The 22,781-nt window shown below is 54.1% G+C and overlaps 1 protein-coding gene across 3 annotated transcripts in view; it reads right to left on the reverse strand.

The window, feature by feature from the left end:
* The window catches only part of PLXNA2 (plexin A2), a 228,006-nt gene that overhangs the window by 22,716 nt on the left and 182,509 nt on the right, over positions 1 to 22,781 (reverse strand). For 2 of the 3 annotated variants that reach the window (XR_014055223.1, XM_081495369.1), the window contains exons 13-18: positions 14,057 to 14,208; positions 7,592 to 7,709; positions 5,198 to 5,334; positions 4,149 to 4,316; positions 3,924 to 4,017; positions 15 to 254 (exon numbers count right to left, since the gene is read on the reverse strand). Coding sequence is in view for 2 of the 3 variants with exons in the window: in XM_081495369.1 (XP_081351495.1) it covers positions 15 to 254; positions 3,924 to 4,017; positions 4,149 to 4,316; positions 5,198 to 5,334; positions 7,592 to 7,709; positions 14,057 to 14,208 (909 nt within the window). In the remaining variant the exon portion in view is untranslated. Of the gene's footprint in view, positions 1 to 14; positions 255 to 3,923; positions 4,018 to 4,148; positions 4,317 to 5,197; positions 5,335 to 7,591; positions 7,710 to 8,352; positions 8,452 to 14,056; positions 14,209 to 22,781 lie in introns of those variants that run through there. The other variant, XM_081495370.1, reaches the window with a different exon arrangement.

A 22,781-nucleotide genomic window follows, 5' to 3' on the forward strand; every position in this document is an offset into this window, starting at 1 on the left:
CCTCGTGCTCCTACCTTCAGAATGATGGGGGATCCTGGCTTCTGGTCCAAGACTCCAGTAGGGCTGAGCAGTTCAAAGGTCGGGTTGGGGTAGTAGATGAACTTGGTGTCGTTGTAAATTAGCAAGGACTGGACGTTGTTAAAGACAAATCCAAACTCATCTGGCCGCTCCACAGTGTCCAGGCCGGGCCGATAGTCCGTGGTCAGTGAGGGTGCCAGGCAGGTCAGGGTGGTGGTGTTCACAACTTTGCACACCTAAGGGGCCCAGAGCACAGTGTTCCAACACCCAGCTGGTGACACTGCGGGGTCACACTGCCGTTGTCCCACCCTCTGCTTTGTTTGGCCCGTCTCCAGCGAGCTACTTGCTTCAGAAAAAGAGCTGTGAAATTGTATTTTTTGTTGTCGTTGGTTTTGTTTGTGTGTTTGTGTGTGTAGGAGGAGGGGTGTATTTTAACTTCATTTCTTCATTCGCCCACACTGAGCGAGCACCTACATTGTGCCAGGCGCTGTGCCCAGGTAGTGAAACAGCCCCAGTCCAGGGCAGAGACAAGGATCCAACCAGCATCACAGTGCGGTCCCAACAGAGGGCCTGGGGCACAGGAGCAGCCACGGCACTGCTAAAGGCACGGATGGAGTGAGAAATGCCCGGATGGGGCGTCGTGGCACTCCAGGGGTGCGTGTGTGTGTGTGTGTGTGTGTGCATGGCTTGAGGCAGGGTGAGGGTGACTCACGGGAGCTTTCCTTTGGAAAAAATGAATGAAATTTAACCTGGAGAATGTGTGGGACTTGCCCAGACAGGCGGGGGGTGGTGGTAAAGGATCAAGTTCCAGGCAGAGAAAAACAGTAGCATAGGCCTGGGAATAAGGGAGCATGAACGTCTGAGGGAAAGATAACAACAGAAGCCGTGTCCTGCGTGTGTGTGTGTATATGTGTGTGTGTGTGTGTGTGTGTGTGTGTATGTATGTGTGTATGTGTGTATATGATGGGAGGCGGGAAGCTGTGTGAGATGAGTACATAGTAGGTGTTCAGTTAATGTTTACTGAACGTAGTGATGGATGAAAAAGACCCTTCACCTCCTTAAATGTCCTAGTCAAGGTCTCTCTCTTCTTCGAGGGCCCCTTCACCGTCCACGGAGGTGTGACCGTGGTATCGCCCCTGAGTTCATAATGTCCTTTCCTCCTGGGTGGGCCCTGGTCTCCAGCTAACGGATCGCCGGGCTGGACCTCCTCTGCTGGCTGGTCTGGGGGCTGTCCAGGCAGCAGCTTGACTGAAGACCCTGCCCCGGGGCCCATGCACGGTCTGGACCCCTGCCCGCTCCTCCCGTCGCGCCCTCTGCAGCTGCTGGGGCTGCGGGAGGCATGGTGTCCCAGCAACCGCCAGGGGCATGTGTGGGAACCCTGCTCAAGTACGCGCTGTCCTGGCAGCTCCACACATGTTGTGTGTCCGGCCAACATACACACACCCGGGCTTCATGTTCGGAAAACAAGACGGTGTGTGAGACTGCAGAAAAAGCGGACACTTGCGTGGGGATGATGTCAGCGCTCCAAGCCTTAACCCTCCCTTTCCAGGGGGATTGAAGAGTTCGAACCAAACAGCTCAGGAGGGCTCCGTGGTGTCCTCGGGGAGCAGTACCCATCTCGCCTTTCTCAGGTCCCCTCGGCAGCCCCTTATGAACCCACTGTCCCTTTCATGCCAGCTGGGGCCATCTTGGCAGGAGGGAAACAGAGGTGCTGTCAAACAGGCGCAGCTGAGCTGGGGGGGTCCCAGCCTGGGCTCCACGGGACAGACCCCCAGCCTGAGTGCCGCTGCCCTGCCCGTTCCGTCTCCTCTCTGCTCGCTCCGGTGCCCCTGGATGAGGCTCCCCTGAGAATGAGCAAATCACCCCCAGACAAACAGCCTGTGTTTGCTCCCTGCACGGCGCTGCATCGGCACTTTGCCTGCCAAACATTCCTTTGGGTTTGGCAGCCTGCGCTCTGGCCCTTCCCCCGGGGCTGCTTCCAAACCCAGAGGCGGCGGGTAGCGCCGGGGCCTGAGGGTGAGGTGGGCTCCAGGCAGGGCCGAGGGGACACACGGTTCTCTCCCAGCACCCCTGAAGGGGAACGCACTGGGCAGAGGGGACAAGCTTTCCATCCCGGGCCCAGCCTGCTGGAGACAGGCACCCCCAGGCCCTTCCTCTAGGCTGTAGCCCGCAGACGCCAGGCAGGTCACTGCTGGCACTCAGGGCCCCCGACTCTCCAGAGGGAGGGGCTGCTTCTTAACTCCTTGAAGCACTGAGGTCCTGGGGGGTGGGTGAGGGGAACTGCTGGGGAGATTCCTGCCAGCGCGTCCTGGGGAGGGCAGCCAAGACCCAAGCATTCTCAGAAGGATGCCAGCTGTGGGGGGGCCCTTCCCAGCTCCGTCTTGCCTTCAAATAGCTTCCTGGGGACTAACCATGCAGCCTTGAAAGTTGACCTTCTCAGTCATGTACTCATCCTACAACATTCCCTCTGTACTAGACGAACTGTGTCTTTTATTTTCTGTATTCTGATGCTTTGACCTCTGGGGTCTTGCGGACCCTGGAGGGACTGTGCCGCCTCTCCAGGCTAGCCAGTTCCTAGAGACAGCAAACAGGTGGAGGTAGGCTGTGACCTCAGTCTGGAAGTGGAGGGGGACACAGTCTCTTTTGCTCAGGTATCAAGCTCTCCACTGGGAGAGTCACGTGCTCACCTAGCCCACGGAGCTGTTACCATGATGGGCGCTGGAGGGGACACACTGGTGTTCCATCTCTGGCATGATGGAACGTCAAGCCCACCAGCATCTCACATAGACTAGTTACGAAGAGTCAGATGTTTGGGACTGAGCTTGGCCCTACCACCTGCCACCTTCCTGTCTGGGGGCAAGTCATTACTCCCTTCTGGCCCTATTTTCTGAGCTGCACAAGGAGAAGTTTGGACCAGATGATCTCTGAGACCTTTCCAGATCTAGCCTTCTGGCAGTCTGTCATTTTGTGTATTTCTGTGTTTCCCAGGGAAGCCTCAAGCATGCTGGGAATGCGTCAGGAAAAAGAGGGTCGATCCAACACCACTTTCTCCATCTCCACCTCAGCCTCGTCAATCTCCAGAAGGTCAAAGCAGTAATAATAGTAACTCATGTGAAAAATGATGGCCATAATAGCATCTCCTGGACTATAATTATGAATACAATAATGTTTCAGAGAATATTGACTAAAAAGAGAAAGATGGAGGCAGTAGAACAAACTAAAAAAATTATAACAACATAGCAGACATTCTGCTCTTACGGTAGAGAACTTTTTTAACATCACAAAAATCCACAGTGGGGAAAACAAAATTAAATTACATGGCTCTGCCCAGGAGAGTGAAGTGAAATGTTCAGCTTGATCATCTTAGCAACCAGGATGGAATTATCTGCATGCAGTGACTAACGTTTATCAAGTGCCAGCCTCGTTGCAAGTTACAAATCCACGAGGAGAGTCTTATCATCGGCATTTCTAGCCAGGGAAGGGAGGACCAGAGAGGTTAAACGACTTTATCATGGGTGTACAGCTAGTAGATGGCAGCATCCTATTTCCAATTCGAAAACATCTAAATCTGCAGCCAGAATGTCTTCACCCTCTCATACTCCTCTTATCAGACCTTGAAGGGAACATGGCAGAAAACAGGAGCCCTTTGGCATCATATCCGAGGCTCAGAAGCCATGCTGGGATAAGGAGCCACATGCCCTTGTAGCCCACAGAGCCGTGACCTTCTGACGAGAAACGGTTATATTGTAATTATAAAACCACTGCAAGGCCCTGGCGTTTGGGGCCATGATCGCGGACTCTGCTCTGGAAGTTGAAGGTCCCAGTGCTAACACAGACCCCATCACCTTGCCAGACACACCCACAGCCGCGTTTCCTGAGGGCCAGGTGGACGCGCCGTTACTCACGTTGACAGATTCTTTGCCGTTAAACTTGACGCGGATCCTCGGCTCCTGAATGACATCCAGGTTGAAGCCCGTGATGGTCAGGGGTGTGTGGCCACTGGGAACAAGCAGAGGCCGGGTGAGGGAGGAGACCCTCTCCAGCCGCCCCCACGCTCCCCGAGGACTCGGGGGGCCGCGCTGGGGTGGAAGGGGCTCGGGCGCGGCGGCTGGGCGCCTCCCCCGCCTCACCTGGCGATGCTCCACTCGGGTTCAATGCGCTGCACCCGGGGGTCGTCTATGTACTCGAACTGCAGGTTGTTATCCACTCGGGCTCGGTCGACACTCACGGAGACGGGGACGGGCCCCAGCCCGTTGGACGACGGGGGTGAGACACACACGATCTCGTTCATGGACCGCCTGCAGGCAGACCGAAGGAGGGTTAGGAGCCGGGGCAAGTGGAGCGGCCTCTGGCCTGAGAAGGGGTTTTCCCCGAGTCCAAGGGTGTGTTCCTCAGTCCTGTTCTACTCCAGGCTAGAACGTCCCTTAGCACTGTGTATCAGCGTCTCTTTCTATCCGAGTTAGGGTTAGGGAGGCAGCCCACTGGAGAAGGGGGTTCGAGGAGGCGGGGCAGGGCTCCTTGGGCTTTGGGGGAACTCCTGTCTTTCTGGATTTTTCTAAAACATGACTATTTAGCCAGCGCTTGGAGTCTGGTCGGTCAGTTGATACATGGAGTATCTTACTCTGCAGATAAGTAAACCCAGAGAACACGCAGTCCTGGGCCCCAGGCAGTGTATAGTCCAAGCAGGAGGGTTATTGAGCAAGTTGGGTTCCCATCTAGGGATCCTTTCAGAATTCTCCCTGGATTCTCTACATCCCCAGAGTCTCATTGGAACACCTGCCAAATAGTAGGTTTCAATTTTTACACCCGTGAAACACCCTGAGGAGGCGTCTGTGAGTGCTGCGGGAACAGAGGCCATGCTTCTGGAGTCACCACAGCGGGGACCTAATGAACGCTCGATCCTGACGGTGACGGAGTGCTCCTGGGAACCCTCCTCAGGAGCGGGTCTCACGGTCCTCACTTCCAAGTGTTTGTAGGACTTTTTAGCCCTTATGATACGATACAAACCGACTACTGGCAGGCATTTCTCACAGCGACTAGAACAGGGTTTGGGGCTAGGATGTGATGCATAACATGGAGATGGTGGGGCAGGCATATATGTAAACACAGAACACGCACGGGAACCCGTGTGCACAGCCCTCACACGTAGTCTCTGAGTGCCCCTCCAAGCCCCTCTCACCCGTAGAACTCGCAGGTCTGGTTGCCCAGATACACGGCCACACTGCTTCCAGAGCCGAGATAGTGGCCCGTGATGGTCACCATGGTGCCTCCAGACTCAGGCCCTCGGATGGGGCTGAGTGACAGCACGGAAGGGTTCTTTGGGAGGAAGCAGACACATGATCACAGCTCAGGCTTTGCCCAAAGGGAGAAACCCAGGCTAGACTTAAAGACACAAGGGGAACTCCAAACACACTCTGCCTACCCTGGAGCTGAGACCCTTTCTAAGAAGAGGCTCCGAGCATATCCAGGGAAGGCAGAAAGGCCACGCTTTGCAAGTAATTAACTCCCTGGGGAGTCTTCTGCTCATAACACTGATGGGAAGGCAGAGATGACACTGACTAATCTATCAATTAGTTTACAAATTGAGAACAATTGAGAATGCTTCTCTATCTGGAGCTTGTACTGATTTTTTTTGGCACAAAATCGATAGGGCTGAATAAAGCATCCCTGCCTGGACTGGGCCACCAAGAGTCTCCGTTAATGGTCCAGGCTCACAGTCCTTCCAGCCCTCCCTCAGCCCGAGAGGGGCACAGCAGGGCGCCTGGTGCAGGCACTCGTCAGTAATGTTGGCTTCCCTGACCTTCACCAGGAGGATGGCCCATCGTTGGTTGGGATGTTCTGCTAAGCTCATTAAATTGTAACAATCACCCTGAAGCCTAAAAGAAATGTCATTGGCCTAGAATGCATCAGAAAGAAATTGTTTCTGCCTAGTGGGCAGCAGAGTGGAGTGGAAAGTGCGTTGAACTGAGCAACCACTCAATATGAACTCTAGTCTGCATTAGCCACTCACTAGCGACACAATGCAAGCAAGTTCTACTCACTCCTGGAGCAAGTTTTTGCACCAGTCTGGGCTGGCAATCAGTCTTGCTTGCTATTCTGTTAAGAGAGGAGGGCGACGTGATCTCTGAAGCCCTCGCTGCTCGTCACTCTACCACTCTCTCTCCATCTGGTCTTTCTGAGTTTCCTTCTCACACAAGACCCTCTTAGATAGTGGAGGTGGGCTGCAGATATAGGCCATGCATGTGTGTATGCGTGCGTGCGTGCTAAGTCACTTCAGTCATGTCTGACTCTTTACAACCCCATGGACTGTAGCCCACCAGGCTCCTCTGTCCATGGGATTCTCCAGGCAAGAATACTGGAGGGGGTTGCCATTTCATTTTTCAGGGGATCTTCCCGACCCAGGCATTGAACCCACATCTCTCTGTCTTCTGCATTGGCAGGCCAGTTCTTTACCACTAGCACCAGCTGGGAGGCCCGTGGTACCCTCCAATCCAAGAGAAGACTGGTATAAGGAAAAGGTGGAGATGCTGAGATAACAAAGCAGAGACTGGAAACCCTAAAATAAGCAGTAAAATGCTTTAGACAGAAGAGAATTTTGTGATCTAATAATTTTTCAATACTCTGAGCAAGGCTGGTTTGACCCCCTCTGCAGGGTGTTAACTTTTTAAGGAAGAACTTGATAAAGAAATGTTGGTTAGGTGTCAGAAAAGGGAATTCTGGGCCCCAGAAGAGGGTTTTTCAGTAGGAGTAAAGAAAGCCTTTGTGATTCCACCTGTTGCCTGGGTGTGAAGAAGTGTTTTCAGGGCTGTGTATGTGTGTACGTGCATGCAACACACCAATACACAGAGCAGCTCACTCTTATATCCCTCTCCGTGGTCGCACACACAGACACATGTCCCTGCAGGATTTCAAATGGCGCCTCTAAACTCCCTCTTACATCTCCCTGGCAGAAAAAAAGCATGTGGATAAATATAGACCCTTTTAATTAGGTCCCTCAGGCTATCTGCCCTCATTAGGCTGGAATTAGACAAAGATATCAGGTTGGCGGGACAAAGGGTAGCCCCTCCCCACCCTGCATTAAGGATCTACTTTCTAAGAAAGGTCTCATGTTGCTTATTCAGAACCCTGACCTGTGGCTCCCTGGGACTCCCAAGTGTCCGAAACACTGTTGGTCATGAACTCAACTCACCCGGGAAAGACAGGCCTTCCTTTTTCTGGTCTCCTACTCGGCCTGCAAGAACCCTGGAGGCACTGGCTTGGGAAGGGGAGGGTGGGACTTTCCTGGGAGAAGTCTGAAGCAGAAATGTGCCCTTTCTGGGAGCCTGTAGCCCAGCAACTGCCCAGGTGGCGCTAGTGGTAAAGAACCCACCTACCTGCCAATGCAGGAGACAGAAGAGATGTGGGTTCGATCCCTGGGTTGGGAAGATCCCCTGGAGCAGGGCCTGGCAACCCACTCGAGTATTCGTGCCTGGAGAATCCCACGGGCAGAGGAGCCTGATGGGCTACAGCCCAGAGGGTCGCGAAGAGTCGGACACAACTGAGCGACTCAGCAGCAGCACAGCCCAGTACTCACCACAAAGGTGTACTGTTGGTGGGACTTGGTCATGAACTCTGGCTGACACTCGCCAATGCACAGGCGCACAGGCCCAGAGGTGGTTCCCACGAGGGCATGGCCCATCTCACAGACGATCCTGAGGAGAGAGCAAACCTTCCCATCAGAGACTTGGGGACCGCTGGCCTTCCTGCCCCTGTTTGCTCACCCCACCACAGTCACAGTGAATAACTCAACACAGTCTCACACCAGGGCTGGACCAAGACAGCTTGCTCAACCGTGTGGCTGTTGTGACCTCAGGTCAAGGACTGTCCCTCTCTGGGCTTTAGTCTCCCATGCATACAGGGAGAGGGTGGGTGAGCGCATCTCTAAAGACCTGGGTCCGTTCAAAACGCTACGCTGCCTATTTCTATGAACAAGCCTGCAGGCCCCAGTGCCTACTGCAGGGCTTAGCACTGAGTCTTGTCCCAATATTTGTGGGATAAACCTGATGCCCTGCAGAGAGACCGAGGGGCAGGGCAGTTGGCAGGGCAGGGGAAGTGACAGGCCAACACTTCAACACTCCCGAGAAGAAGGACTGACGACAGGCTGGGCAAGCTCATTCACGTGTGGTTTGTTTCTCTCCCTGTGGTCTGCAGGGAAGGAACAGATAATCCAGCCAGACGGTGAGTTCCCCCAACCGGAGCTCCCGGCTGGGTGAGAGCAGCGGCGACCAGCGGCGACCAGCGTCAGCAGGCAACGGGGTGGCAGGTGGATGAGTTCATTAGGATGGCAGTCGACACTGGACTCGCACTTAATCAAGGGCTGAACGCAGGAAGCTGGTGGGCTATGCGGCGAACCAGCCCCGGGGTTGGAAGTCGTGTCTCACGTCAACAGGAGAGCTGGAGGGAAGAGGGGGCGGGGCACTCCCTCTGCTGCTGTGCAAAATCAATGCCCCCTCGTGGGGGCTTCCCTGGTACCTGAGATAAGTCACAACAAGCACATTTACAGGCCGGTTGCCTTAGCCACAGCCACCTCTAGGAGTGGGCAGCAGCTGGAGCATATGGGAGGAAGGGAAGAAATTAGATTTTGGGGGGGACCTCTTGCCCGGAATCCTAAGGCCCGGTGGGTGGGAAAGGGCCCCACCAGGCTCCGTAAAGAGAAACCCTCCCCCCAATGCCATTTAAGAGTTCAGAGCAGTCTGGTGCCCTTGGTAGGCTGGCTTAATGGGAAGCCAGCAAAACAGACCCCTCTCCAGTAATCCTCAGCATTATCCAGGCACGGTGGGGAAGATCCGTGTTTAACCGAGCGATGCTTATCTCAACAGCTTCTCTAGGAAGGAAGGTAACTAAACAGAGATTTCATTTCGATGTAATAAAACTTGCATTAAACAAATACACGGCGCGCTCGTGCACACGGCATGCCACCGATCTCCATCTCCTTCATAACAGTTAATCCCAAATAAGTACTTTCACTCCTGGTGAATATTTACTTAACATGCAATAACTGTCTTATTGCGTTTAGCATATTAAGTTCGACAAGACAGTACCGGGTGCACGTCAAAGGCTGTTCTCCCCTCCTTTTCGCCAAGAATAAATAAATTAATTATGCACCCACAGTAAAGATGATAGTGATGATCAATTAGTATTTTACACGTAACTGTCTCCTTAAACCTCATTAGCAGAGCATTTGAGAAGCTTCATTTAAGGTACCGCATGGGGTTATTTCCATGCTGCTTCCTGCTTGGAGTAACAACCCTCCTATCAGGTTTCCTGGGCCCCAGTGCCTGCTCCTGTCTGGGGTCCCTGCCATCCTGTCCTGCTGCCCTGCACTCTCCAGCAGCATCAGCGGATTATCTCTGCTCTCTGCTGGAAGTGGGGGGGAGGGGAGGGCCAAGACGAGGAGGGAGCAGGCGAGTCTCTTTCCTTTCTCATCAGCACTTTCTTGTCCCTCACTCACCCCACCTTGGTCACTGTGCTGGAACCACCCTCGAGAAGAAAAAGCAGGAGGAAATCATGGTGGGCTTGAAGTCTGGGAAAGAGGAAACGTGAAAACACATGAAGGTCATGGGCATCTTTGTTCCTCCTGGGACCTGTCTAGGAGAGGAGAAGGCCTAGGATGGCCTGTTCTGCTGTCCCTGTAGGGGGTGAACAATAGGGCTGGGGCCTCTTGGCACACTGTCTTTTCTAGAACATATTCTTCCTCAGGGTTCATGGCCCAAAAGGTGAGCTTTGCGTGTCAAGCGCCTGTGAGAAGGGGGGCGGAGGGGAGAGGGAGCTGCCTCAGGGTCCAAGGCTGAGTGCCTGCAGCTGGCTCTGAGTGTCCCTCCTGGAAGAGCGTGACGAGGGGCCCAGGGACTGGTCTGCAGGAGGGCCTGTAGCTGAGTCCTCTCCCTGCTGGTCGAGGGGGCTGCTACTTCATCCTTCCCTCTCTTGAGTTGACAGGGCCAGCAATGGGCTGCAGAAGGGTCTGTCTGGTAAGTCTAAGAACTGGGTGAGAGTGTTAAGGACTCAGACCATGTTGTAGAGAACTCTGATGACCCATCACTCTTCTTTTCCTTTTCATTCCTGGGACCCAGTGCTTGCAGTGAAGGATGGAGAGGCCCCCTTGACTGAGTGGATCTGTTACTGTTACTGGCATTTGATCCCTGAGCTCGAGGGCAGTTGTAGGGAGTGCAGAGGGTTATACTGAGGATGAGGCTCAAGCCAAAGTGGAGTCTCTCAATAGTAACAAGAGCTACAGCTTACTGAGCTGCATGTGGCAGGCACTGTACCAGACAGGATCTCATGTCAGCCTCAGACATCCTATAGGGTGGGTCTCACTGTCTCTATTTTTACAGACAAGGAAACCAAGGCTCGGAGGTGCTAAGTGACTCATCTATGGCCACCGAGCTGGGAAGTGGCAGAGCCGTGATTCAAATCCAGGTTCAGCCTGACTCCAAAGCTCATGCCTTTGATGCTCCTGCACTCTATTGCCCTGAAGTCAGCGGAATGCCCTCTGTGTGTTTTGTGGAAGGGACAGAGTGGACATGGTGGCTGTCCTGGGATGGAGCTGAGGTTGCTGGTGGAGGTGGAGGATGGGGAGGTAGGGAAGACCTGGCTGGGTTCCTAAGGCTTTGAGACTTAACCCGCTGCACCCACTCCCTCCCTGGCAGGAGATAACCACAGGCAGTGGTGTGGGCACCACCTCCTCCTTCAGGCCTTACAGGTCAGCAAAGTTCCTGTGGTTAGACTTTTGGGGGCCTCCTACCTCCCTGTCTCCCTATCTCCTCCCAGCATCCCTGATAGCTTCAGTCTACCTGTGTATTACCAGGAGACAAGAGCTGGGGAGGTTTAAAGTTTCTCCTTATAAAATGAGAAATTAGACATAACCCTTTACCAGTTAGCTTCCACATTCGAAGGCTTGATTCCTCCTGGTACATAGTGGGCTTCTGGATTCACATTAGTGCCACTGATAACGCTTTCTAATGATGGGAGTTGTAGATCCCATGAGGCCTAGAGGTTATTGTTTCTGACATCCTAGGGACTGTAAAAGTGATTGCAGAGATGTGTTTCTACATACCCACTTTCCAGGTGAGACATTTGAGGACCATGGAGCAAAGGGACTTACCCAAAGTCACAGAGCTCATCAATAGCTGAGCTCCTGGCACCCAGCCCAGTGCCCCCACCCCACCCTGCACCACCTCCCACAGACTGGCATGGGTGGGGCTTTTCTCCTCATGAGCATGCATCCTTGGGGTGGGGAGCACATGCAATCTAACATCCATCAAGTCATGGCTGAGCTCATAGGTACAGCGGATGAGAGAGACCGGGGGCCGGTCTCTCATCCTAAGCTGAGTCTGTCTCATACAGAGCCCCTGTTTCAGGAAGGGCTGAGCTGCAGCTTCAACCTGCATCTCATCACCCAGGAAACGTCCTGTGATGGAGTCATCCGGCCCTTCACAGACCTGTGGGGTGCTGATTGCAGGACTAAGCACGACCCTTTAACCAACATTAACCTAATTGCTGAGTGATAGATGGCGTGGCACAAGCATATGGTGAGTCATTACCGTGCCCGCTAATTCTGCCCGTGCCCGGGACTCTGCACTGGGCCCATTTAGCCAAATTCATCTCTCTCAGACATCTGTAATGATTGTGCCTGCTGCTCCCTGCCCGGGATGGAGGCTTTAATGATGTTAACAAACTCTGAAACCTCGAGAGCAGTAATGAGCCTGGCACGGCTGGAAACCAGGGCTGCGTGTAGCCGAGGTGCGGAATGCGCCTGCCGCCTCCTGCCTGCCCCACGCCTGAGGAGACGATGGGGGTGGTTTTCTAGGGTGACTACTGGCCTTGGCAGGGACCCCTGGCAACCATTCACCTTCCCAGGCTCCTTTCGTAGCCTCACTTTCAGTTATTTTTGAGAACTTTCTTCCCTGGGGACCTGGGTGAGTGTAATGCATTTGATTTCAAAGATGGAACAATCTTTCCTGATGTTCCCAAGGCACGTTACGGGCTCCTTGTTTTCATCTTACTGAATTCTGCCCCGAAACCCATGTGGTAAGAATCGTGGTTTCCATTAGGCCAGTGAAGGTTGGAGAGACAGAGTAGTTTACTAAGGTCTCAGGGCTGCCTGGAGTAGATGAGGCAGGACTTAGAAGAGTTTTGAATCCCAGATCCCAGGCTATTTCCATGTTCAGCTGCCCAAGACTCAGCACCTCTCAGGTCAAAGCCTTACCCTTTCGTCTCCTGCAAACCCTTTCCTTTGTGGTCCTGTGGCATCTCACCAAGTTGGAGACTTGGCCTGTGTTCAGAGGCCTAAGGCACGTCCGTGAGGCCAAGGTGGATTTGGGCTCAGTGTGACTGAGTGTCTAGCTGGGTCTGGCCGGGCGCTGGGCTCTATAGAGACCGTCTGACCATGAGGACCTCTGCAGGCTCCTGGTTCCTGCCCGCGAGCTTTCCCCTCCTCTCCGGGCTCAGAATCGCTACTTAAAACTATTTCCCCATTCGCCTCTTCTTCATCTCTTTCCTGTAGACCCAGCCAGTCTTTCCTCCATGATTCACTCCTTGAAGGGACAAGGCTGACAGTGAAGGGTCTGGTCTGCAGGATCTGAAGGTCCGAAGGATCAGACGGCTCCTCCTTCCCCTGCCGGGAGTCCCCAGAGTCAGGGAACTCACCCTCCTGACTCTGACCCTGCCCTGGCCATCCTGGAATCACAGCCTCTGACCCGGAAAACCACATGCTGACGGATCATGGGATTTTCAGGCCACTCTTATCCAGGAGTCTGCCCTGGCTGTTAGGGAACACAAAGAGGCCTGAACCAAAACTTAGGAGACCTGACTTCCAACTCTGCTATGGCCACTTATGCCCTGAGTGAATGGGGCGGTGGGGGATGTCACTTCACTTCCGCGTCTTTTGCTCTTAAAATGGTGCTAACAATGTCTGCCTCTCAGCTGCTGCTGCTGCTAAGTCGCTTCAGTCGTGTCCAACTCTGTGGGACCCCATAGACGGCTGCCCACCAGGCTCCTCTGTCCCTGGGATTCTCCAGGCAAGAACATTGGAGTGGGGTGCCATTTCCTTCTCCAGGGTCCTTACCAATTAGAAGTGAGAGAACGGATGAGAAAGTGTGAGTGCTGATGAAAGACACACTGTCACTTTTTACGGTTGCCAGTGCCACTTTTCTGGTTGTTACTCAGGGCTGGCTTGAGGGAGGCTGCAAGGGGTGGCGTTTAAGGGGAGAACCCGGCTCCCAAACCTGGCTCCCAAGCCCTGCTCATGGTCAGGCTCCCAGTGGCCCCGGCAGAGATGCGAGCCCACTGAAGCCAGGGTGACTTGGCCCAGCTCCCCCCGAGAAATCATGCAGGAGACCCTGGCTGCCTCCTCCCTTTCTCGCTAGTGGGGGAAACATCACTCCCGCTGCCCTCCCACCCCCAGCAGCCCCCCAGCCTCCTGCCCACCTCCTGTCCACTGACTCCACAGCGGCCGCCACTGCCAAATGAGCACCCCAAATTGGAACATATGTCACTCCGGGAGCCCTGTTCGCCCGTCCACTGCTACATGCCTATTTTCTAATTTCCAGCTGACATTTCCCTTAGTGAAATAAATGAATTTGCTCCGGCGGAGGCCCTGTTCGGATTAAGCTGCTGTCAGAGCCCCACGAGCCAAACAAATTGTTGCCCACAGCCCACCGAGCGGGATGCCTTCCAACAGGGGGCCAGAGGAGAAGGGGCAGGGGAGGCCGAGGAGGAGAACCGACAGGCTGGGCAGGCGGAGACCAACCACAGGGCAGCCTGGCACTGAGAGCCCTGATGCCAGAGGAGCCAAGGAATTGGAAATCACACAGAACAGAACGCTCTAGGAGTGGGGGTGGGCTAGGAGAGGGCGCCAGGGGGGCTTCAGGGATGGAGTCCATGGCAAGAGGGAGACAGGGCGTGGATCCTGGCGCTGTCCCAGAGGAGACAGAGAGGGGTGAGTCTTCCCCAAGCTTTGGGGGCGGGGGGGAGAGGGTGGGCCCGAGCGGACTGGACTCACTGCTCAGCGATGATGTAATCCCCCGGCAGGGGCGTGCAGGGCACCCCTGCCACCTGCACGTGCTGGGCGATCTCTGAGAAGTCCAGGCCCAGGTTCACGCCGTGGATGGTCACTCGAGTGCCCCCTTCAGGAGGTCCGGACACCGTCAGAATCTGCGGGAGGGAAGCGGGAGGGGCAAGCCTGGTCGGTCACGGCAGGAGGGGCAGGGGCACCCGTTTCCCTCCCCGCAGGGAGGCTTTGGGACACCTGGAGTCTGGGGGGAAACCGTGTTTCTGCCACTTTTCAACTTGTCTAGAATCCCAACGTCATCATCCCGACAATGAGGCTGTGCCTTCTTCATTGGTTCTTTAGGACCTCCATCCAGTGATGCCTTCATTCATCCATCCACTTACGAAAAAGAAATTACGAGGAAGTACTGGGCTCAAGGCAGTGCTTGAATTCTCTAGTTGCCTGACTGTAATCAAGTCTCAGAATCTCCCTGAACCTCAGTTCTCTTTAGTTGGGAAGGAGGATAATCCTCTCTAACCAAGCTCACCCCGGAAGCTCCCAACATGGAGGGTGCTGGGAACATTCTGTCAACTCCCAAGGGCTCTGTAATTGTGACGACAGAGGATGGCATTTGGATGGCATCACTGACTTGATGGATATGTGTTTGAGCAGGTTCCAGGAGTTGGTGATGGACAGGGAAGCATGGCACGCTGCAGTCCATGGGGTCGCAGAGAGTTAGACACGACTGAGGACTGAACTGAACTGAACTGTGACATGCTATGACTGCCACCCCTGTGTGCTAGCCTCTGTTGAGTTTACAATGATGAACAGAACAGGGAATTTGCCCTCAAGGAACTTAGTGGTCAAGGAGGAGGAGATAAGGAGGCCATAAGTAATGCTGATGCAGGGTACACAGTGATAAGGTCAATTTGAAGGAAAAGCCCTGGGAGCCACTGCAGGGGATGACCACAGATGGAAAGTATATTGGACACTACTCAACACACACACACACAAAAGAAAAATCCTATAACTCGATCGTGCTAGTATCAAAGAGAAATAGCTTCCTGATTTTCCAAAGTTTGCTGGCTTACCAGTAGCAAGGATCATTTATTTACTCATTTCTTAATTCAGTCACCAAATGCTGACTGTTTGATTTTATTTTGATGCAACAGGAAAATAAACTTGCAGAATCAGGCTCTCCTAACGTGTAAATTTCCATCTGAGAATGAATCAGGCTCCAGGAAAAACGCAGCTCTTTGGGATCCAACAGATACCAGGGAATAAGTTCCCACTTAGAAGTCCACAGTTATCCAAAGTAGGAGGAAGCGAGACACAAACCCAACCTCAGGCAGAAGCACAGAATTTCAGAACTGGAAGGAGAGCCAGGGTGTCTTATTCTAAGATCATACAACCTGTATACGTGGACCAAAAAAAACCCAAAACTGTTGAGGGCTCTTTTCACTTCACATTAGAGAGACAAGACAGTAAGGGCGGAAGAGAGGCAAGGAGGGCGGGACACAGCCAGGAGTCCACTGGAGACCTCCAGATGGGGCCTCTGGGCAGTGGTGAGCGGTGAGCACAGGTGAAAATGCGATCGAAGGCCCTGGAGACTCTTCCTCCCGCCTGTCTTTCTCAAGGGGGCACTGCTCTCTGCCAGTGATGTGAGCACCATGCATGAGGCCTCCAGCTTGGCCGTGAGTGCCCAGGTGAGAGCTGCAGGGAGGAGATGATGGTGCGGGGATGAGGCTGAGGGCCAGGCCCCCTCCCTCAGCGCCCACTGACCCCTGGGCTCTCGCATGCTGGCTCTGTAGCCAGGTCAGACTCCCACCGCCTTCGCAGACCTTAGATGGCAAAGCCTCCTGCCTCCCTCCTGGCCCAGGCCGGGCACTCTCTCATCTCGGGGCTCATTTTACCCAGGTCACCCTGTCTGTGGTTCTGACTCCATTCTCTGGGAGTAAAATATCCCACCTTATGGCCAATCCTCTGGCCACCTGATGTGAAGAACTGACTCACTGGAAAAGACCCTGATGCTGGGAAGGATTGGGGGCAGGAGGAGAAGGGGAGGACAGAGGATGAGATGGTTGGATGGCATCACCGACTCGTGGACATGAGTTTGGGTAGACTCCGGGAGTTGGTGATGGACAGGGAGGCCTGGTGTGCTGTGGTTCATGGGGTCGCAAAGAGTTGGACACAACTGAGCGACTGAACTGAACTGATGAATAAAAATAAATAAAATTCATGACATAAATTCCTGAGGGAGGGAAGGGGGTGCCCAGAGGCATCTCTGGGAACGGGGTGTGGGGTTGGAGGTGGGGGAGTCAGGGCGATTTGGAAAGAAAGGAGCTGGCAGGAGGAACCTGTAGCCCCATGGCTTCCTGTCTCTGGGGATTCTAAAAATAACCAACACGAGATCTCGGTTGGTCCGGCCTCCCCTGGTGCCACCTCCTCAGGTCCCTGGGCCTCCTGGGCTCTGGGAGATGGACACCTGTAAGGAGGAACAGGAAAGCGTGGCCTCCACGGCCCTACAGGAGAGTGTCAGGAGGAAGGAAGTACCACCGAGCAAATCTGAGTGGGCGCTCTCCCCAGATCGCTTGGAATGAGCATCACTGGTCCGCCCTCCCCTCCTTCAACAACCTGGATGCCAGGAACCTACTGAAAACCCTGACAGAACCAGGATGATTGGCTTGCTCTCTTTCCTCCACTTTTAGTTTTAAAAATACATTCTCTTGCTCACAGTGGTTAATTACAACCTTTCAGAAACACTGCGAAATGAAATCTTTCTGGAAAGCCTAAAAATATTTCCGTCTTGCAGGTAGCACATGGGGGTGGTATTGTGGCTATTCTGTGGTGTTGGCAGGTCCATGGGGTAGTGTCCTCCTGCTGGGAATTCACCGCAGTGACCTTCAAGGGCCTGGGGCGGAGGTGTGGTCACTTGGGGACTGTAGGGTCCATTTGTGAGCACAGAGCTGCTCAGAAGCATAAGCCAGCTTATGCTGTTCAGAGATGGGAGACTTAACAACGTATTAGCAAGTATTATCATCTTGGCATGAATACACATCAAAGAGATGGATAGTTAGGGGGGTGGAGACCCAAATCTGAGCCCTTCTAACCCAGCTAAGAGCTCCTAGAATCCAGACAGGGATCATCCTCACAGGTTAGGGGCAAGTGGCTGGGGAGTGTTGGGTCCCTGTGGGTCTTCCCCACACAGTACACACTATATCCTGTGCCTCCAGCACCTGGGGAGGTGGTGAAGGAGTTTAAGGGTCAGAACACTCAGCAGTCACTGTGCCCTGGGGCTTACATGGGGTGTAGCTTCCCTTTTTTTGCTTAAGACAAAACTGATGAACAAAAATCTGGATTTCCAAAACACAGATGAGGTGGTGAGCACTTGATTTGCAAGAGGATTCCCAAGGCCTCCATTACCGATGCTTTCCAAATCTATATTGTTGGCTCAGACCTCTCTCCTGAGCTCCATATCCATATATCCAATTGCTACTGGACATCTCGACTTCCACATGCATGTCCCTCAGGCACCTCAAATTTCACCATGTCTAAAAATGAACTCTTAATTTTCCCTCCTTCCACCCCCAACCTGATTATCCTCCCAGATCCTCTTTCAAGGTTGATGGGATCACCGTGCACCCAGCTGGGGATCTTGCAAGCACCTCTGTTTCCTTTGCCTCCCCTACTGTGTGTAATACACACAGGGGCCGTTGGTGCTGGCTCCCAGGGGTCTTCTGAATCCGTGCCTCGCTCTGGCGTCAGAGGAGTTGATAAGTGGATCTGTGTCGTCTCTCAACCACACTATCCTCTGACTTCCTCCCATGGCCAGGTGGCCTCCGTGGATACAGACGTGATCTGGGGACTAGTTGCTTGCTCTTGAAACCTTCAACAGCTCTGGCCACTGTCCAGGCAAAGTCCCTGACTCCCAGTCTGGTCCTTCACTTTCTGATCCTAGTGACTTCAGCCACATCAGCCATCTCACTCTGTGTCCTCCAAGTGCTACCCACAGCCCAGGGGCTCCTATACACACAGTGCACTTTAAAACTCTCTGTGCCTTTGCCTGTGTCATTTGCTCTCCCCTTGGCTTGAAACTCAGAGAGAGACAGGGTGGGGGTCTGGGCTCAGTGGAACAGAGACAGGAGTCCCGTGAAACTCACCACCTGCCACCTGAGGGCTTCCGGGTGACTCTGAGAACGAGGGTCAGGGTCTACCAAAGCTCTGTCTGCGTGGTGGCAATATCCCGGCCACCCTGCTCTCATTGCTCCCCAGGAGCACACCTGGAGGAGAGGCTCTGGAGGGGAGGCTTGGAGGAAAAGAATGGATTCTCCAGACAGGGCGTGAACAGGAGTCTTCAGGACACTGGCCCAGGCCCAGCAGTGCTCCACCCTGGAGACTGCCTCCAAGACTCTCTCTTCAAATACAGTAGGGTTAGACGGCAGGGCACCCAGCAGGGCATCCAGCGGGGCATCCAGGAAGCTTGGTCCTCTTGGGAGCCACGTCTGGCCTCTCCGTGTGGGTCTACAAGGAGGTAAGTTGGTGGAGTCCCAGACTATTCTTGTAGAGCTCCCAGGAAGGCCTTCCAGATCTGGGAGGAGTTGTGAGGCCACAGGGGAGGGAGCACTAACCTCCCGCAGAGGTGAGGCGAAGAGAGTCCCCCACGGTCAGAGGGGAACCGAGAGACGGCCAGGGGAGCAGCCAGATCCATACACCTCATCTTCTAGTTTCGGGGCGGGGCCCTGGGCTGCCGGCTGCTCAGCGGTGTGGAAGGGGGACCTGACGCTCGGGCAGTGTCTGCGGCGGGAAGAGAGTGAGCTCGGGAGGGGAACAGACTCTGAATTCCAGCTCTGATACTTAAAGCTAGGTAACCTTCACTCTCAGTATTCTCATCAGAAAACAGAAAACAGTGCTTGCCTCGCAGGGATGCTGTGAAGGTGAAATAAGACAACACTCGGAAAGTCCCTCATATGATGATGGTTGCGAGAACAGGTCATGGTAGTTGGCAGTTTCCTTCCTAGCATTCTCCCCACACCTGTGTCTTCCAAGACCACAAAAACATGGGATGGTGGTGGTGGAGGGGGCCTAGAGGTGGGAGGCATCTTCTATTTACCTGGAAAGGGGACACACGGTCCAGGGGACGCATAACTTAGACAGTGCTTGGCGGGCTGACCCAGGGCGGATTGGAGAAAGCCTGAGCTTGGTCGGGGCGTGGCCATGCTGCCCAGGGCGGGGCCTTGGCGTTGGCGGGTTCGGAGCGCCCCGCAGAAGCATGTTTCGAGCCAGACATCACCCTTTCACCCAGAATAAATTTGGGAGGACGCTGGCCCTGTCTAAAATGGCCTTCATTCTCCCCTCTCTCTCTTCTCGACACTTCTTTGCCCCTGGCTATTGGCCATTCTGAGGTCGATGGGGCATTGCATTATGAACTCAATGGATTCTTTCAGGAAAGTAATTCTGAGACACCCACGCATACAAACGGTTTGACAGTTTGGGATGGATGTGTGTGTGTGTAGCGGGGCTGTGGAGAGAGGGGGGAGGGAGCTGAAATCCTGTGAAACCAGCTGGGAAGATCTTTATACATGGACTAATTTCAGCTCCATGCTTTTCAGCACATACCGTGGACCAGGGATCGCTGTCCACTCTGCTCTGTGGACCCCAGAAGGGAGAGCCAGAAGCAGGGGAGGAGGGGGGAGGCACAGCAGCTGCTGAGTGGGGGTGCAGGGGCGACCGAGGGTCTCCCCCATGTGTGTGCCGGCTCTCACTGTGTGCTCCCCCTTGACCCCTCCCTAAGCGCTGGTTCCACTCTCCGTACTACGCAGCTTCCCTGGGGGAGGTGGGGGCGCCCACGGCTACAAAGCCTGTGTGCCTTTGACCCACGGTTCCCTCTGTCTGTCAAGCGTGATGCTAACACACGCTTACCCATCACATGAGGCTCTGCTAATGATACCTCCTCCGAAAGTCTTTGTCTAACCATCTCGGGCAGATTTAGGAGCCCCTTTGCCTACACCCCCACTGCCATGAGTGAACACCCCCGACAGCAAGGGTCACCCTGGACTCGGTGTCTTTTCTCAATATGACAGTAACTATCTCAGGACAGGGACTTGCTCCGTTTTTCCTAATAACCTGACGCATAGCACACTGCCTGGGACAGAGCAGCTGTCAAGACCTGTCCCCAGGTCTCTCTTCCTGGGAAACACTGGGCTCAGGCAGATTCCAGGACAACCTGTGTTCTCGAATGACCGCTGCAAGGATGGAGGTGGGTGCCCACGTGTTGCTTGGAAGTGGGGCAGTCTTTTCACGTCAGAAGCATCAGGTTCTCCCTGCAATCTTGCTGACTTTAGTTCAAGTCAGTTTCTGCTGAGATTTCTCCTCGAATGGAGGACTGAACAGCTGCCTCCTCATCAAACCTCTTTCAGATACTGAAGACAGCAATTAAGTCAGCCCTGGCCAGCGCTTCTGCAATTCTGTCAGCCTTGCATTGGAAGCTCTTGTTTTCCAGGCCCTTTGATTATTTCGGATGCTTTTCTTTGGACCCTCGGATATCCATGCATCCTCTGAGAGTGTAAGAAAGAAATGCCAAGCAGGCTTGCAGCTTGAGCAAAGGCCTGCCGATTTGCTGCAAGGGAGGCCTGTGCCAACAACGACTTCCCCTAGTGCAGGCTCACACACGACCGGCCAGGCAGGCCCTGGGCAAACTGGAGGGGGAGGTAAGCCCTTCTCTTTCCCATATGCTGATTTTACTCCCTGGATTTCTTTCCCCATTTTAGCCACCCCTCACCCCGCCTGTCCCTCTTCCCTGAAGAACCTTTCACGTGTATGCGCTCTGTTGCTCAGTTGTATCTGACTCTTCGCAACCCCGTGGACTGTGGCTGCCAGGCTCCTCTGTCCATGGGGATTCTCCAGGCAACAACACTGGAGTGGGTTGCCATGCCCTCCTCCAGGGGATCTTCCCGACCCAGGGATAGAACCCAGGTCTCCTGCATTGCAGGCAGATTCTTTACCATCTGAGCCACCAGGCAAGAACTGAAGAACCTTTCATTTGCATTTTACTGAGACTTAAAGTTGTGTTATTACCTTGTCTTAAGAGTGCTGGCTTTTTTAACTGGTTGTAGAATTAAGTTTGTCTACTTGCAGGATTCAGAAGGAGAATGCGGGAAATACATTAAGGCAGAGAGAGGGCTCAGTCCAGCACCCCCTCAGCCCTGTCCCAGAAGCAATCACAGATCATGCCAGGATCATGGTGTCTGGCCCCAGCCTGGGCCATGCCCCTCATCTGCCCACCTTAGGCCCCAATAAGCAGGCCGGTAAGATATGGGATGAGGCTGGCATGAATGATGGGGGGCGGTGGGCAAATCAGGAGACTCCTGTCTCCTGCGGGTCCTCTTAAAGTTGCCAGGAATCCCTGACTTGGGGACCCACTTCCCCACATCTTCAGACCTCACCTGCCAGCAGCCCAACCAAGCCCACTGCACGCCTGGGCACCCCGGCCAGATCTGTATTCCTGCCAGACTGTGTCATGTTTGTTTTCCACCGAGGGTGCCGTGACCTGGAAAACAGCCGCCGTGATGCTGCACTCGCCCTGATTCTTGCAGCCGCTAATTGAACAGTTCGGAGGGAACTGTGCCACAAAGCCGCCCAAGGGCGAGAACAGATGCAGCCGATTAATTACAGCTGGGGAGCTCCATGGGGCTGCACCAGGGAGCAGAGGGAGGTGCTGGAGGCCCAGGGCCTGGGGAGCCTCGGCTGGGCCACTCCTGGACTTGGGCAGAGCCTTGGAGGCTGGAGTTGGGGCAGATGTATGGGTAGATGGTTAAGGGGTCACAGGAGAACCCCTGCATGGTGGGGCCTCACAATGGCTCCCATCCTAGAGACCCTGTCTTCTCTGTTTATAGCTCCTGCCTGATAGACGCAATGGGAGATGAGACAGAAGAGGGCATCAGCTCCAGGTTACTGAAGATTCTGATAATGGTGCCTACTTACCATTTGTTTCATTTATTAAATACTTATCATGAGTCGGGAATGGTACCGAGGGTCTTATATACTGGGTTTCCCCTGGTGGCTCAGATGGTAAACAATCCGCCTGCAAGGTCGGAGATCTGGGTTTGATTCCTGGGTTGGGAAGATGCCCTGGAGAAGGGAGTGGCTACCCACTCCAGTATTCTGGCCTGGAGAATCCCATGGATAGAGGAGCCTGGCAGGCTACAGTCCATGGGGTCACAAAGAGTTGGACACAACTTTGAGACTAACACTTTCACTTTCTTATATATTACATCTCATTTAGAGCTCACGACAAACTGAAGGAGCTGCTACCATTATTTTCATTTTACACATGTGGAATAGTGTTCTGGATAGGTGAAGGAACCGGCTCAGGGTTACAGGGTGAATGGCAAAGCCCAGCCAGGTCCACCTATCCGGTGCCTCCAGCTTCCCCACCACGCTGCCTGAGTCTCCAGCGTCCTGCACGGGCACAGCGCCAAGGTCATCAGCTATGAGAACTCGTGCCCCAGCCTCGGGAACCCCTCTGTGCAGGCCCCCATGGCTAAGGCCACACTTGCTGCTCTCCAAGGAGCTCTGGAGTTGGCTAGCCACCATTTCTCTGAACTTCTCAGCTCCCACCCTCCCTGCTCTCCGGCCCTGACCCTGTGAGTGCCCACACTCCCCGCAGCCCTGACCCAGTGTCATATCTCCCTGTGGGTTCGAGTCTCCTCAAATGATGCTCTGGGTGGGGACCACTGGC

Source organism: Giraffa tippelskirchi, chromosome 5, assembly GCF_054371585.1.
Source record: "Giraffa tippelskirchi isolate mGirTip1 chromosome 5, T2T-mGirTip1v1.2.pri, whole genome shotgun sequence".
NCBI lineage: Eukaryota > Metazoa > Chordata > Mammalia > Artiodactyla > Giraffidae > Giraffa > Giraffa tippelskirchi.